At 41.4% G+C, this 13699-nt stretch overlaps 1 protein-coding gene across 4 annotated transcripts in view; it reads right to left on the bottom strand.

The window, feature by feature from the left end:
- Positions 1-13699, bottom strand: part of cntn1a (contactin 1a) — a 61408-nt gene that overhangs the window by 4655 nt on the left and 43054 nt on the right. For all 4 annotated transcript variants that reach the window (XM_026175390.1, XM_026175387.1, XM_026175389.1 and 1 more), the window contains 15 exons: positions 13415-13593; positions 13030-13125; positions 12290-12496; positions 10529-10628; positions 10010-10191; positions 9697-9821; positions 9095-9212; positions 8710-8857; positions 7725-7852; positions 6862-7034; positions 6006-6129; positions 3276-3437; positions 2839-2988; positions 2166-2236; positions 747-981 (listed from right to left, as the gene is read on the bottom strand). In XM_026175390.1, the coding sequence (XP_026031175.1) occupies positions 747-981; positions 2166-2236; positions 2839-2988; positions 3276-3437; positions 6006-6129; positions 6862-7034; positions 7725-7852; positions 8710-8857; positions 9095-9212; positions 9697-9821; positions 10010-10191; positions 10529-10628; positions 12290-12496; positions 13030-13125; positions 13415-13593 (2198 nt within the window). The remainder of the gene's footprint in view (positions 1-746; positions 982-2165; positions 2237-2838; positions 2989-3275; positions 3438-6005; positions 6130-6861; positions 7035-7724; positions 7853-8709; positions 8858-9094; positions 9213-9696; positions 9822-10009; positions 10192-10528; positions 10629-12289; positions 12497-13029; positions 13126-13414; positions 13594-13699) is intronic.

The raw sequence follows: 13699 nt of genomic DNA on the forward strand, positions 1-13699 counted from the left end.
TTTCTTCATACGTATCTATTGGCTTCTTTTGCTTTTTGTTCTCTCAGTGGCATTTCTCTTAATCCGCCATCAGACACTATTCCACGACTTATGGAACATTTAAACCCTGTGTGTAGTCTTTTCTTGCCAGGAAACTGTCCTAAAATGCTAAACTGCCATGCTGTCGCCACGTTGTAAACAGAGGCAAACTCTGAGGAAGATGGTTTGTATGCATGCGCAACCAGCCTGCACGCAACTATGGTCACAGATTTGCCCGGCGACGGCTCACTTTGAAGGCGTAACCGTAAAAATCATACACCCCCACCAGGCAACCGTTTCCTGATTGTGTTACCATGGCAGCAGGAGCATCTCTGTCACCCATCATGCTTGAGTTTCTAGTGGTTATCTCAACTGCTTGTCAGTGGAAGCTAATAACTTGCTAAATGCTTTGCATCTTTGGGTGAGTTATCAGCTTTCTGGTTCATGCTACGTAGATCATAATAATCCCCCAACAAGGAACCCGAGAAGAGAAGGGGGGACGATGGGTTCACTTTCAAGGGGTATTAATATTTCTCATTATTATACATGAGAGCTAATATTAAAAGGATCCTACTTCACAGTGGCGCACTGACTAGCAGGACTGAGCAATCCCTCATTCTCTGACACTAATAAAACAGAACCAGGTTGATCTGCAATGCTGTTTTGAGATCACTTTAGCACATTTTTCCCTGTTACAGATGAGAGGGCTGAATCTCTTAACCGCTCACCGTCTTGTGCAGAATAGATGATGGCTGTTAGGCTGTAGGGTCCTTCTCCCTGGACGTTAAACGCTTTGACTTTGACTTGAAACTCTGTCAAAGGTGGGATGTCAGAGGCTTTGTGGACGTAACGCCTGGCCTGGGGATCGGCTACTGCCACCCGTTTCCACTCTTGCTCATCTTGGGGCTTGAAGGCCACAATGTAGCCAAAATTAGGCCCATAGTAGTACTCTGGCTTCACAGGCTGTTGACAAAATGAATAATAAATTGAGAAATGGCATTTGGCAAATGTTTTATTTAACACATGTCACTCTTGACCAGCTTTTATAGCGAAGTAAAAAATAGCCTAACTTAAAAAAAATCAAATTTCACAAATCAGATGATATTTAAATAGAATTTAATACAGTGACTGCACTGTGTAAGGCACCTGTTTTATATACAGCAACGACACAATTGGCTCATCCTTCTCTATCATTACACCTCATTTCCTTTGTGGACACCGTGTCTTTGTCATCGCACATGCACTGCAAGATAAACATATCATCTCGTCCTCCAGCTGCTCTGGAATTGAACGGTCATGCTGCAGCCAAGAAAAATACAATTTAGCCATAGCTAATTTATCAACGGCTGCAGCAGAGAAGCAACACACCATGAATTAGTTCAGTCGCTGAGTTGTTTTTTTGTTCACGATAGCGATCGTTTTATCATTCCCGTCTTCTCTACTGCATGATCTGTGGTACGCTCGTTGTTCTGATTAACAAAGCAATTGAAAACCTATCATTGTGCTTTATTAATTACCAGTTTAAAAATTCTGCATTACTTATCTTAAGTGTAATTGGCCTTTTTTCGAATTTGCACTACTGTCCATGTACATCTCAGAAGTTGCTCTAGTTATATTTATATCTATATTATATATCGCCGTACATCTCTGTTACTGTATTTGCACTACTGCCGCTTTTTATAGATGCCCTGGAGTGTTCTTTTATCTTTTCTTATTTCTTCTTTTATACTACGGTGAGAAAGAAACAATAAGCTCTCCTGTATGTGCTGTACATGTGGTGAATAATAAACAACACAATAAAATCTTTGGATCTTTTCTTGGGCTTAATTTGAAGAAGTGACACATCTTTAAGAGCCTAAAAAAGATTCAGCTGAAGCATTTAAGACTACGAGGACCTGAATAACTGAAATCCTGAGCAGACATCTGCATTATCTGGTCTTTCTGTGCCCTTTTTCAAACTCATTTTAATAATTTGTTGGATTTCTGAAACACTGACCACATGGCTTCCCACTCACTTTTAAATGTAAATCTAAATGTCAGTGTGACTATTACAAATTGAACTAAAAACGAAACATCTTTTAGCAAGTTTTCATATATAAACATGTAACCCATCTTCCCACTTTACCCAGTGGAAAGTCCCAACCTACCGTCCATGTGATGGTCAGTTCTCTGCTAGCCCCTCCACCCCCGCCAACATCTGAGGGCGCCACCACAGGAACTACAATGAGACGGCAACAGCAAAACTCTGAGCCCACATTGCTATGAATCCACGCAAACAAAGCCAAACCACACAGGCTGTAACCTAGCCCTGCCAATGTTGCTCTAACATCCTTCCTCTTCAAATGCGGTATCAGTGTCTTCTCCTGTGCCAAACGCAACACCTAAATGTCCACGTGGGAACGTTGCCATTCAGGGAGCCAGAGAGAGGGACAAGTTCTTCTGTTTGCCTTGAGTCTAGTAGCTCACTTTCAACTTGTGATTATTTTTTCAAGAGAGGTTACTGTAAGTCTGTGATTCCCATTTTATAATTGAATTTCAGTATACAGTTTCACCAAAGTGCTCATTTGTGGAGGTTTGTGTGGTGAGTTTTCTGCACTAGAAAGCGCGGCATGATGGGATTTATGCTGACTCATTTCTCCAGTGATACTTAACGTAAGTAAACAGTGCAATAATAGAATGATGATGAATAAATAACAGAACGGAAAGCTGGACTGTAGTACCACATCTCTTTTTTTCCCTTCCACTTCTTGACCTATTAAGTTGCTCCGATTCTTTATTCCTTCTTATATTTAGATGTCCAAAGTCAAAAAACAATCTTACCTGCTTCCAGCGTTTTAACAATAGGCGATGGGTTGCTTGGGTCTCCTGTTCCCAGAGTGTTAGTAGCAATGACCCTGAACTCATAGTCTGTCCAGGGAATCAAGTCCACCACTGTGGTCATCTCGGCGTTCCCCTCTACATTAACAGGAACTATAGAAAGACAAGTTCATTTTAGTGCTATTGCTCTCTACGGTTGAATATTATATGCCGGTTGTATCCTTAAAACAAACGTGCAGTTCTATTTTGGGAACCCATCCTATGTTTTAATTCACCGAAGCATAACTAAAGTATATTTAAGCCATCTGTAAGAGACATTAACCACCTTGTAGGCCTATAGTATCATTGTGTGGCATGACCACAAATATTACAACACCAGATCCAGCTCAGCATTACGGTAGCAGTGTTTATTTTACCAACAAGCACGCTCGAGCTCTTACATGTAGTGGCATTCTTCCAGACATCGTTTGAGAACTGGTCCTTGTACTGGATGATATATTTGGAGATCGGACTGTGGTTGTCTGCACCACGGCTCCACTGCAACGTTACACTTTTGTCTGTTTTTTCTATTATTCGCACCCCACCTGGAGCACCAGGAGGACCTGGGCAAAGAGAAGAATAACAAGAAGGCTTAAATTATTGTTAGAAGGGAGGCAAACATAAATGTGGCTGCAGGAATCCCTACAAATGCTCACTTTGACTTTTTCCTCAAGCGGTCAATAAGTCTCCTACATGCAAACTGGAAAGAAACTCAGTTTAGACCCTGAGCTGTTTAAAAACTTTACAAACTTTCAAGATGTCTAATGTTAGGTGCATATGAAATACTGCACATCAAAGCCGTTACATTTCCCTTTTTTTAAGAGTTTTATTTAAAAGACATCAGCAAAGACTGATGGATTAAGGCATTAGAGCTTAGAAGCCCATTGACATACATGAACTAAAGCTTAAGCAAAAGCTCTACAATCCGGTGTTTCTCTTGGTCCTAATGCTCCTCTTGATTCTTCCTTTGGAACTTAAAAAAATGGCTTAATAGAAAACCCAGACTGTGTCAGGGTTAGACTCCCAACCCACAGCATCAGAAATCAGCCAGAATTTACTTTTTTCCAAATCATGAATGTGAGCCGAGAGAACTAAGGCGATTAGAGAGCCAAAAGCCGGACAGGCCTTAAGCTTACCCTCGCCTCCAAGAGTCAGGAGAGAAGGCTTAGTTGTTACAATCTAATGTAAGGAATAAAACACTGCACTTTAGCTTTTTACAGTTTGGAGCCCATATGGAGGAGTCCTTGAGTACAATCCAGAGTTTAACAAAGTCTGTAAATAGTTTTCCTCGTTCACAGCAACACTTCAACATTGCTCCAAGACTCCTAACATTACTCTGTTTACACGCACGCATACATTCACATGAAAACAGCTCCGCAGCCTATCTTTAATCCCTGCTAATAACAGGCTACAGGTGCAGAGCTGTGTTTTGAGCTTGGACACTCTCCTCAAGCAGATCTGCTTCCTCATCTGCCATGATAAATGGCTGTCTTTCATCTCTCCCTCGTTGCGCCCCAGGCTGCTGGCATTTGGCACTCCATTAGGAGCAGCCCCGGACCTGTGCTTTGGTTACACTCTGGGAAACGTCACAGTCAGCCGCTGTGCGTTCACCTGGCCATCTGTCAACACCTGCTCTGAAAGCAACAGCAGCAGCAGCACACCCAAGACACACCAGGGATCACTGGCAAGCAATTCACTGCTAGAATTCCTATCTAAAAAGATCCTTTGTCCTCCAGCACTGGAGCCTGTTTCAAGCGCTGAGGAAAGCACTGTAAGACAAGTTCTCAGTCATCAAGAAGAAGAAGAAGGTGAAAACAAAGTGCGATGAATCATCCACAATCTGAAATACAGTAAAGAAGACACAGAGACCTCCGAAAAAGTGACAGTGTTTGCTTTGTGTATGTTTACATCTATATGAGGTTGGAAGAGCAAGTTTAGAAATCAGCAGCTGTCCTCATTGAAATACCGTGCTGAGAGATTGAAATCACTGATTCATTATATACTCATCCCGAGGCATTACGCTTGGAATATAAACAGGTCAGAGCTGGCACTGTACTAAAAACATTGCTTTTTAGGTCAAATTTTTACTTTGTCTGTGCAACCATAGCAACAAGCACAAACTTTCCTATAAAACAATTCATCTTACTTGGGACTGGGTGGACATAGCAATTTGTTTCGGATAAATATGACCAGCAGTGTGCCACCGTGCAGCCAAGCAATGCCATCTTGAGGCAAGCCACCAGCATTTATACTTGTCCCATAGCAGAAATGCTAATGCCACTTGGTATCTGACTAAGTTAGTCTGACCTTTTCAGGGTGGAACCAGTAGAAGCTTAAGTGTTCTGTCTTATGCTTGAGGACACAAGGCATTTCCTTCATCGGCTTTTTCAAACATTTTCTCCCTCACTTTTGTTAGCATGCAGTCTTGGGTTTGACAGATTATCTGGCAAAAAAAGTTCTACGGTCTGGTTGCTCGGGAGAGATTTACTTCTCTTTAAACATGCGCTGCACAAAATGCAGTACTTGTACTGTCTTTGAGCCTCGTTCTTTTAACATATGTGCACTTTTTACCTGCATGTTAAAGGTCTAACAACAAGAGCCTGGGAACATTGAAATTTAGCAGAAGGAACCAGGGTTTTTTTCTACTTTTGTTTGAATTGTGTGGTTTTTTGTCATTTAAGCTTCTGCTTTATTTTGACAATGTCTGCATGATCAAGGCAGCAAAATATTTGGATGCTAATTTTTCCTGTAATATTAAACATACATAAATGAGCAACAACCATTAAACATAGGAGTTTAAGACTCAAAAACATGAGCTAATCTTTTTCGACAGGGCCCTGCAGGCTTATTTTGTCAGATGTGATTGACAGTGCGTAAAAATGCACCAGCTGCCATTTGACTTTAGGTAACATGTTGTAATGTAACTTAATCCTGATTAGTGCATGGGAGTATGTGACTGTTTGCCAACGGAGGCCCACACACACTAAGACTGTGAGAATTGTGCAGAAAAATTACATAAATATCATGTGAAATAACAAAACAAATCTGTCTTTCATAGATACTATACATTATGTGTTTGTTTAGTTAGCTGAATGCTTTGAGACATTTTACATACATGACTCTTGACTCACCCCTGACAACCAGGTGGGCAGAAGCAGTGATATTGTCCACAGGGGTCTGTGCGGTGCAGGTGTACTGTCCCGCATGTTTCAGCTGAACATTCTTGATGAGCAGCTCGCCATTCGAGCTTCCATTCTGATCAAAACAACACAAGAGACAATGCTTAAGTTTAGAAGAAGTATACACTATGCATCAGCCTGACAAACATCATAAAATATGGATAAATGGCACATTAGTATCAGTCTAGTAACTGAAGCAATCGAGGTGAATTGGGCAGGGAGTTAAACAAAGCCTCTTTTCGCATTCACAAATGTCGAGCTCAGCACACTGAACAGTCAACGTTCTGACTGAATATGAGATTCAACTTTAAAAATACATCAAACTAGCAGTCTTGCTAATGCCACACAAACAGTATCAAATGGAACTGAACCCTGTTTTTACGAGGGGAAAATCATCCCTGCATGCAAAAATCAGGATGTCATCAATCACAGTCATAATAGTGTTTGCCTAGCAGGCGGAGTGACAAATGAGAAAAGCTAACCACTAGCTTATGGTTAGTGCCTTTAAGAGGCAGAGAGAGAGAGCGGGTCATGTCAACAGTAACAGATGTTAGCAGAAATTGCCATTAAACAGATATACTGTGCGCTATTCCCGCCTAGGAAGGTATGTGAAATGAATTTTAGAGTCATGTTCATTTATATCCGACTGTACTTTTCCATACCAGGTATTCCACGTATTGCATCAACCTGACCTCAGATATGCTTAGGATGTGCGTGAACTCTAGGTCAAGGGGATTTTTTTCAGTTTTCAATTGTGGCCAAACCTGGGTTATTCAAAAACAATAAATGGAACAACATGATGTCTCACTGTGGTGCGTTCGTAATGTTGGCTGTCTATGTGCAGGTCAATGACTCGGCCATCTAGGGACCAGATGAAGGTGATATCTAGAGACTGATCGTGTGATGCTGCGCACTGCATCGAGGTATTCTCTCCCAGTTTAACGTCAGTATTAGATGGTGCCAAGGTGATCTTCGTAGAGTCTGTGGGGAAAAACAGGAAGATAAACAGGTCTCAGGGATTATAAAAAAGAGTCAGTTATTTAACTCGTGGGTAATTTGATTAAATGAAAATCAAAGAAAGAGCAGATTCCTTATATAAAAAAATAGACTTAAACAGTTCAAAGATGATCAACTGTAGAGTATTTGATTGGGGTGTAAAAAAAAAAAAGCGAGAACTCTGAAATATCAAAAATAGCCAGAAGAGGGCAGAAAAGAGCTGCACATCCATACCAACCGAGCTAAGTGTAAAAACACAGAATAAAAAGCTTGACAGCTCTGACTGCATATCTAAAGAAAACAAACAACAAGGAAAACAAAGCTCATATCAGTCTCTGGGGATTTTTTTTTCTTAATTCTATCAGACAATCCCAGTTTATTCTTCTTCTTTTTCACTGAAACGTGTGGGGGCTAAGCTGAATCTAAAGAAGCAACCTCGTGTCATTGCCCTTGGGTAACGACTGAATGTCCCACGAAAGCTTGCTATCAGCCTGCAAAGAGGGCCATAACTCAACGATAGCAGACATTTGGAGGTCGCTACTGCTTGGTGGGACTGAGAGTGGCAGGAATGATTGCCAGCTAAGGTTGACATCAGTCAAAGCAAGTCACAGCTGTCCTGGAAACATCAGGGATACAAAGAGAAGCATTAAACATTGTTCTTCAGCTGGAACTTGCCCATAACCAACAGGTCGCCGGTGCTATTGGCCTTGCCCCGGTCATTCTCTGCAAAGCAGGTGTATCTGCCTTCGTCTGCTCGTGTCACATTGAGGATCTCCAGGCTTCCATCCTCCCAGATGAACACCCTGTGGAGAAACCAGAAGTAATAGTTCACACACTCAGGAGAAAGCATTATGCAGTGTAAAATTATTAGCACAATATGAAGGTCAGTAGCCCAGTGTGTAGTCCAGGGATATGTGGACTATTAAAAAAATATGAAAGTACTCAGAATATGTGTCAGTTCCTTAATGGATATTGAGTTTGCCAAGGGAAAAAGAAAGGAGGAGAACTTTTGGAAGCTTGTACTAACAGCAAGGCAGCAGTGTTTGATTCATTTTTTTTTTTCATATAAGTGCATGAGAGACAGCCTGCCAGCCTTGCCACTCTGCCCCCACCCAGAGTATTAGGATGCATATGTTCCACAATAACTTCCCTCCTGCTCCTCCTTCAAGTGAGTCCCACTCTGAAGTATTTAGGGTGGGAGAAAAGTTGTTGGGGGTCTCAGAGCTTACAGATTAGGCTTGTTTTGCCAGTGAGGAGCACAACACAGGGTTTTACACACCAGGCCGGCCACACTAATCTTGAGAATGAGCTTAATGTTAGCCACTGGTGATGGCAAAGCTGACAAACAACAAGACGAAAGAATTTTTCTGTGGACAGTATTTAGTCGGTTTAGAAGATCTAGAGATTATTTAGATCCCCAAAATCAAGCCAGTGTACATTTTTCACAACTAAGTCAGCACCAAATGACATTTTATTCCCAAATACTTCCCCATGGATAAATGTAACCCGGATGTGTCAGGCAGTCACTGAAAACAGTTTATGGTTGATGAATATTGGAATTAAAACAACAAAGGAACTCTCTGGTAAACCAGCCTTTGAGAATGAATACAAATGTATAAAATATTCACAGATTCGAGGCAAACAGAAAGAGACTGTTCACCTGGTAGAGTTGGAAAGCAGCTCAGTGTCTTTGCTCCAGGAGAAGGCGGGCTTTGGGGCCGCTCTGGGTCGACACTCAATCACCACCCGGCCATTTTTGGCTGCCAGCACTCTTTTCACTGGGTTGTGTTCAAATGTGGGAGCACAGTCTGAGGAGTGACAGTGTCGGTTATTCATCTCAAACATGGTAGAGCGGAGATTAAACACAGGAACGCACGCATATATATATATATATATATATATATATATATATATATATATATATATATATATATATATATATACACATATTCTGGCTAAGCACAGTCACCATGTCATAATAAGCATCTATTAGTTAGCGTGAAACGTGACACAGCCGTGGGTGTTGTGATAGTTGTTTGACTCACCAAAGACACGCAACTCTGCGCTGGCATAAATGACTCCGTGACGATTTTCTGCTATGCACTGGTACATCCCTGAATCATCAAATGTCAAGCTGCTGAATCTCATCTCTTTCCTGTCAACCTGTGGAGTGCAAAGTAAAACAAAATAAAGCATCTTTTCCCATAATGTTTGAGTTCTGTTACAAAGCAAATGGCCATAATTAAAGTGATGATGGCTGACATGATGGCTACTGCAGTTCAGCTGCCTGGCAGAGGATTTCATTAATGCATAATGATACATCCAGCAACCTCCCCCACGTTTCTGTCACTGGCTGCTCTCTAGAGCATTTTCGAGCCTGATGACAGTTGCTTCTATGGAGCATTACACAACACATGCTGGCACCTGCTCAAAAACAAAAGGTGCTTTTTATTGAACTCTCCTGACACCATGTCTACCCACAGTGCCAGCTTCCTGTCTCTGCTGTGCTCCTGTAACAACCCTTGGCTGCATACCGAACAGAGACGAGATCTAGACAGCCACCGAGAGGGCTCTGAGCATTTTAGAGTCATAGCTCATTTGCATTCACAGTTACAAGACAATAACAATCTATGAGTCTGAATAATACCGGTTCTCCATTTTTCAGCCAGCGGATGTGTGGATTAGGCTTGCCACTGGCTTTGCAGGACATGGTGTAGTCGCTCCTGAGGTCTATTTCAGTGCTACGGATGTGCTCCACCCACTCTGGAAAAGCTGCAAGTGAGAACATTTAGATAAGGGGTTTGAGGAAAATCTTAAGATTTACCCTGTCTGGTGACAGTGCTAATAATAGCAGTGCTGACGAGTTTATCCCATAAAGCACACCTAGGAGAGATTTAATACAACTGATAAAGATTTTGGAAAACTACAGTATAAGTTAAGACAAGAAAATTTCAAATTACCTTCCACAGACACGCGAGCGGTGTGGTAGTCCTTTCCTTTCGAGTTTATCGCCTCACACTTATAGGTGCCACCGTCTTCAAATTGCACGTTGTACAGATGCAGTTGAGTCCCCGTCATATGCACCTCGTGGTTTGACGGCAGATGTCCGTCTATCTTCTTCCAGCGGATCTCAGGGACAGGACTGAAAAGGGCACACAGGGGAAAATAATGCACGAGCAGGCATAAGTTGTAACGCTTGTTGCATGCTCCACTATACTTATCATTCTGAAACATGGGTTGTAAATCATGTGACTTCATGAGCATTTGTCAGCAGCTGTAGAACTTTGAGAGCTCACAGAATGATATGTTTGGATCTGATTTCATTGTAAACGGAGCAGAACAGCCTCTGAAACTGAGTTCATATTCACTTAAACTTTCCTTTAAGAGTCATTTTTATTGCGGATTACCTCTACATAGCTGGCTAGTGTGAAATTCTACAATCTAGCATTTTTTGTTTACCCATATTCTCTCTTACTTACTTCCCCAAAGCAAAGCACTCCAGGGTGACATTCTGCCCCACCAAAGCAGTGGTGTCAGGGAACTTGACTCTTAGGTCAGCCGGGTATTTCCTGATAGGACCTGAGTGGAAGAGCAACAAGTTATGATGTGTTCTGATTCTTAACCCAGTTTATAGATGCTAACAAAACAAATACTTTAAAATAATTTTGTGTTTGTTCTCAAGGTTTTCTTTGAAAATCTCACACCAGATTCACCATAATGCGTATATATGGAACTCTTATATCCCATACTGTGTGTGTGATTAGGTTATTTGTTTCTGTGAATGTAATTTTGTCATTTTTTTTAATCTTACAAAGAAGTATTAATCTGTTCCTACTCGGTATCCTTACTTGTAATTTGCAGTTTAAAAACTCGGGTCCAGGACTAGATCCAGGGCCCTGGATTTCTGAATGTCTCATCCACTCTGCTGTTTCTTTATCAACTGAGTTACTTTAAGTTTAACCACTGTTCTATAGCAATCAGTAATCAGGTGGTTAAAACACAAGATATAAGCAACAACAATGCCGTTGCTGACTGATGAACACACATGGGACACAGTGAAATCATATACTCAGAGCATTAAAGTGAAAGAAATGCCTATAGAATGTAATAAAAGCTTTATTTAGAGCCCTAAGCATGACTCATGTTTACATGCTTAAACACATTAACAGAATGTATAAAATTCTGTATACACATTCATAAAACCTGGACAAATACACACACACACACACACACACACACACACACACACACACACACACACACACACACACACACACACACACACAAAAAATTAGATAGAGGTAAATAATGTAACATCATACCCAGAAGACACGGCATAATACATGTATGCCTGAGAGAGCCCAAACAACTGCTCAGCTCTGTCCCCGGCCCCCTTGATGGAACAAATCCTTCTAGCTTGTGTTCTACTATTCAACACATGCTTGCCACAAGTAAAACTAGCTCAGAGTTTGACAGCGATGAAAGTAAACGTCTAATGGATTCTTGGAAACCCCTTAAGGAAAAATGTTAACATTGCTTAGTTTGGTTTTTGAACCCATTACTTCAAGCTGTTCAGAAACATACGGCCTAAATAAATAAGAGCACATACATCTCTTTAGTTTCTGTCCTTCGTTTTGGCACAGTTTATGTTTCCTCTTGTCCTCTGTAGCCGGCTGGCTCTGTCTCAAAACAAGCATCATGTGTCAGTCTACTACTGAGTTCATTTAGTTCTGTAAATTTAATTTAAAAAGTCAATACCAGGGACATGACCTTAATGCATTTAGAGCAAGCAACGCTGTCATTAAACACAGTGCTACAGTAGGGACAGGAGGAAAGAATTGCAGCCGACGCAGCATTTTAGTCACTTCCTGTCTTCAAGCATCTCTTAACACTTGAGGTCCTGCCCTATAATCACACCTCACTGGCAAAATAATGTGAGAATTAATACAGGAAACCACATCTGAGGAAGTGTGGCATTTATAGTAGACACATATTTAATCCCTGTTGAATCCCTCCGTTTTACTGACATAATTGCTGTGCATTGCAAGCATAAATTGGTATTAAACACAGTATTTTACGCATGAATTCTTGGAACCTTTTTTATAATTTTGTATTCCATTTTCTATTTGTGCTTTCTGTTAAGCTGCAGAACCCAAAAGTCTGTTACTACTACTTTAGCAACAATCAGAGTCAAAAGCAACAACAAATAGACAACAAGAAGTAGAAACCGGGGTACTAACGTTCAGTCTGAGGCTCGAGGGGGATGTAGTTGGAGAAGACACTCTTGGAAATAGACGGGCTTGAGGCGATGCAGGAGTAATTTCCTCTGTCCGAGGAGTCCACCTTAGAGATATAGAGGTTGCCTGTTATCTGGGAGACAAAACGTCGCTTGTCCGGTATGATGAAGGTCGGGAATTCATTGAGGATCCAGCGGAATGACAGCTCGGCTGAACAGAAAGAGGAACAGCAAAAGGCACCTGTCAGTCAAGAGTCTGGGCTTATCCACTGCTTTTGAAACAGTGAAGGAGGCTGGATGTGAAGCAAGGGCACTCTGAATGATCTGGTAAACTTGTGAAGACAACAATCTCTTTATCTTAATAGCTAAGAAGCTAACCATGTCCTTAACAACAGTGTACAAAATATCTGATTAATTCATTTCAGTTCACCAAGTTCATGAAAACAGCAGTGAGGATATGTGCATGAATGGTCACAATTATTTAACATGACTGAGTCGCTGTGTCAAGGACCAGAGTAAAACTTAAAGCAATGCAAGCAAGTTTGTTCATTTTCCATACGACTTGTCTTGGTCCCAGAGTTTTGTGGGTTCAGATTTCTTTCGGGTTTTTGTGAAGGGATTATGTTCTAGTCTATATTGTTTACGGTCTTCTGTAATTAACTAGATGTTAATGCTGCAAAATATTAGGGCTCATTCTTTTTAGGAACATCCAGCAACAGCAGGCTAAGGCTTCACATGTTGTACCTGGATAATGCGGTGGGGGAGCGCAGAGCAACACGGCCCCCTGTCCCTCTTTGACATACACTGACGACCTCTCCTCCGATGAGAAAAGATCGAGATCTGAGAAGGGGAGAGAAAATAATCACATCCCGTCATCACATGTTTTAAAGATCTCTGCAAAACGACACTTACGGTGTAAGTTTTGTATAAAGATCAACGATTCTTTTGGAAATGAGTTGTGATCTCTGAGTGCATTAGCATTTCACAAATTATATTTGTCATACTGAATTTGATTTGTCCCAGTTGTCCTTGTCATTTCAGTTTGCATAATATGCATGAAAGTACAGCAAGGCAGCGCTGTTAAAAATAGGAGATGCTTTACACATCAGACTGTAAATGGAAAGCTTACATCCAAACTGGACAGAGGCCTCTCTGCTTACGACCGTGCCATACGTGTTGGTAGCCAAACAGGAGTATTGACCCACATGTTCAGTCTTATCAGGCTTGCTGATGACCAAGTTTCCTCCTACTAAACTGTAGTGACTACCCCCTGCATCCAAGTCAATTTCCATGCCGTCCAGCTTCCACCTGCAACACAAACGATCAGGGTTAGCACAGCCGCCCTGTTTGAAAGGAGTCAGAGTCGCGTTCTTTTTCTTGTTGTTTCTAGTTGATTTTACATCGAATAACACGA

This window comes from Astatotilapia calliptera, chromosome 7 (genome assembly GCF_900246225.1).
Source record: "Astatotilapia calliptera chromosome 7, fAstCal1.2, whole genome shotgun sequence".
Lineage (NCBI taxonomy): Eukaryota > Metazoa > Chordata > Actinopteri > Cichliformes > Cichlidae > Astatotilapia > Astatotilapia calliptera.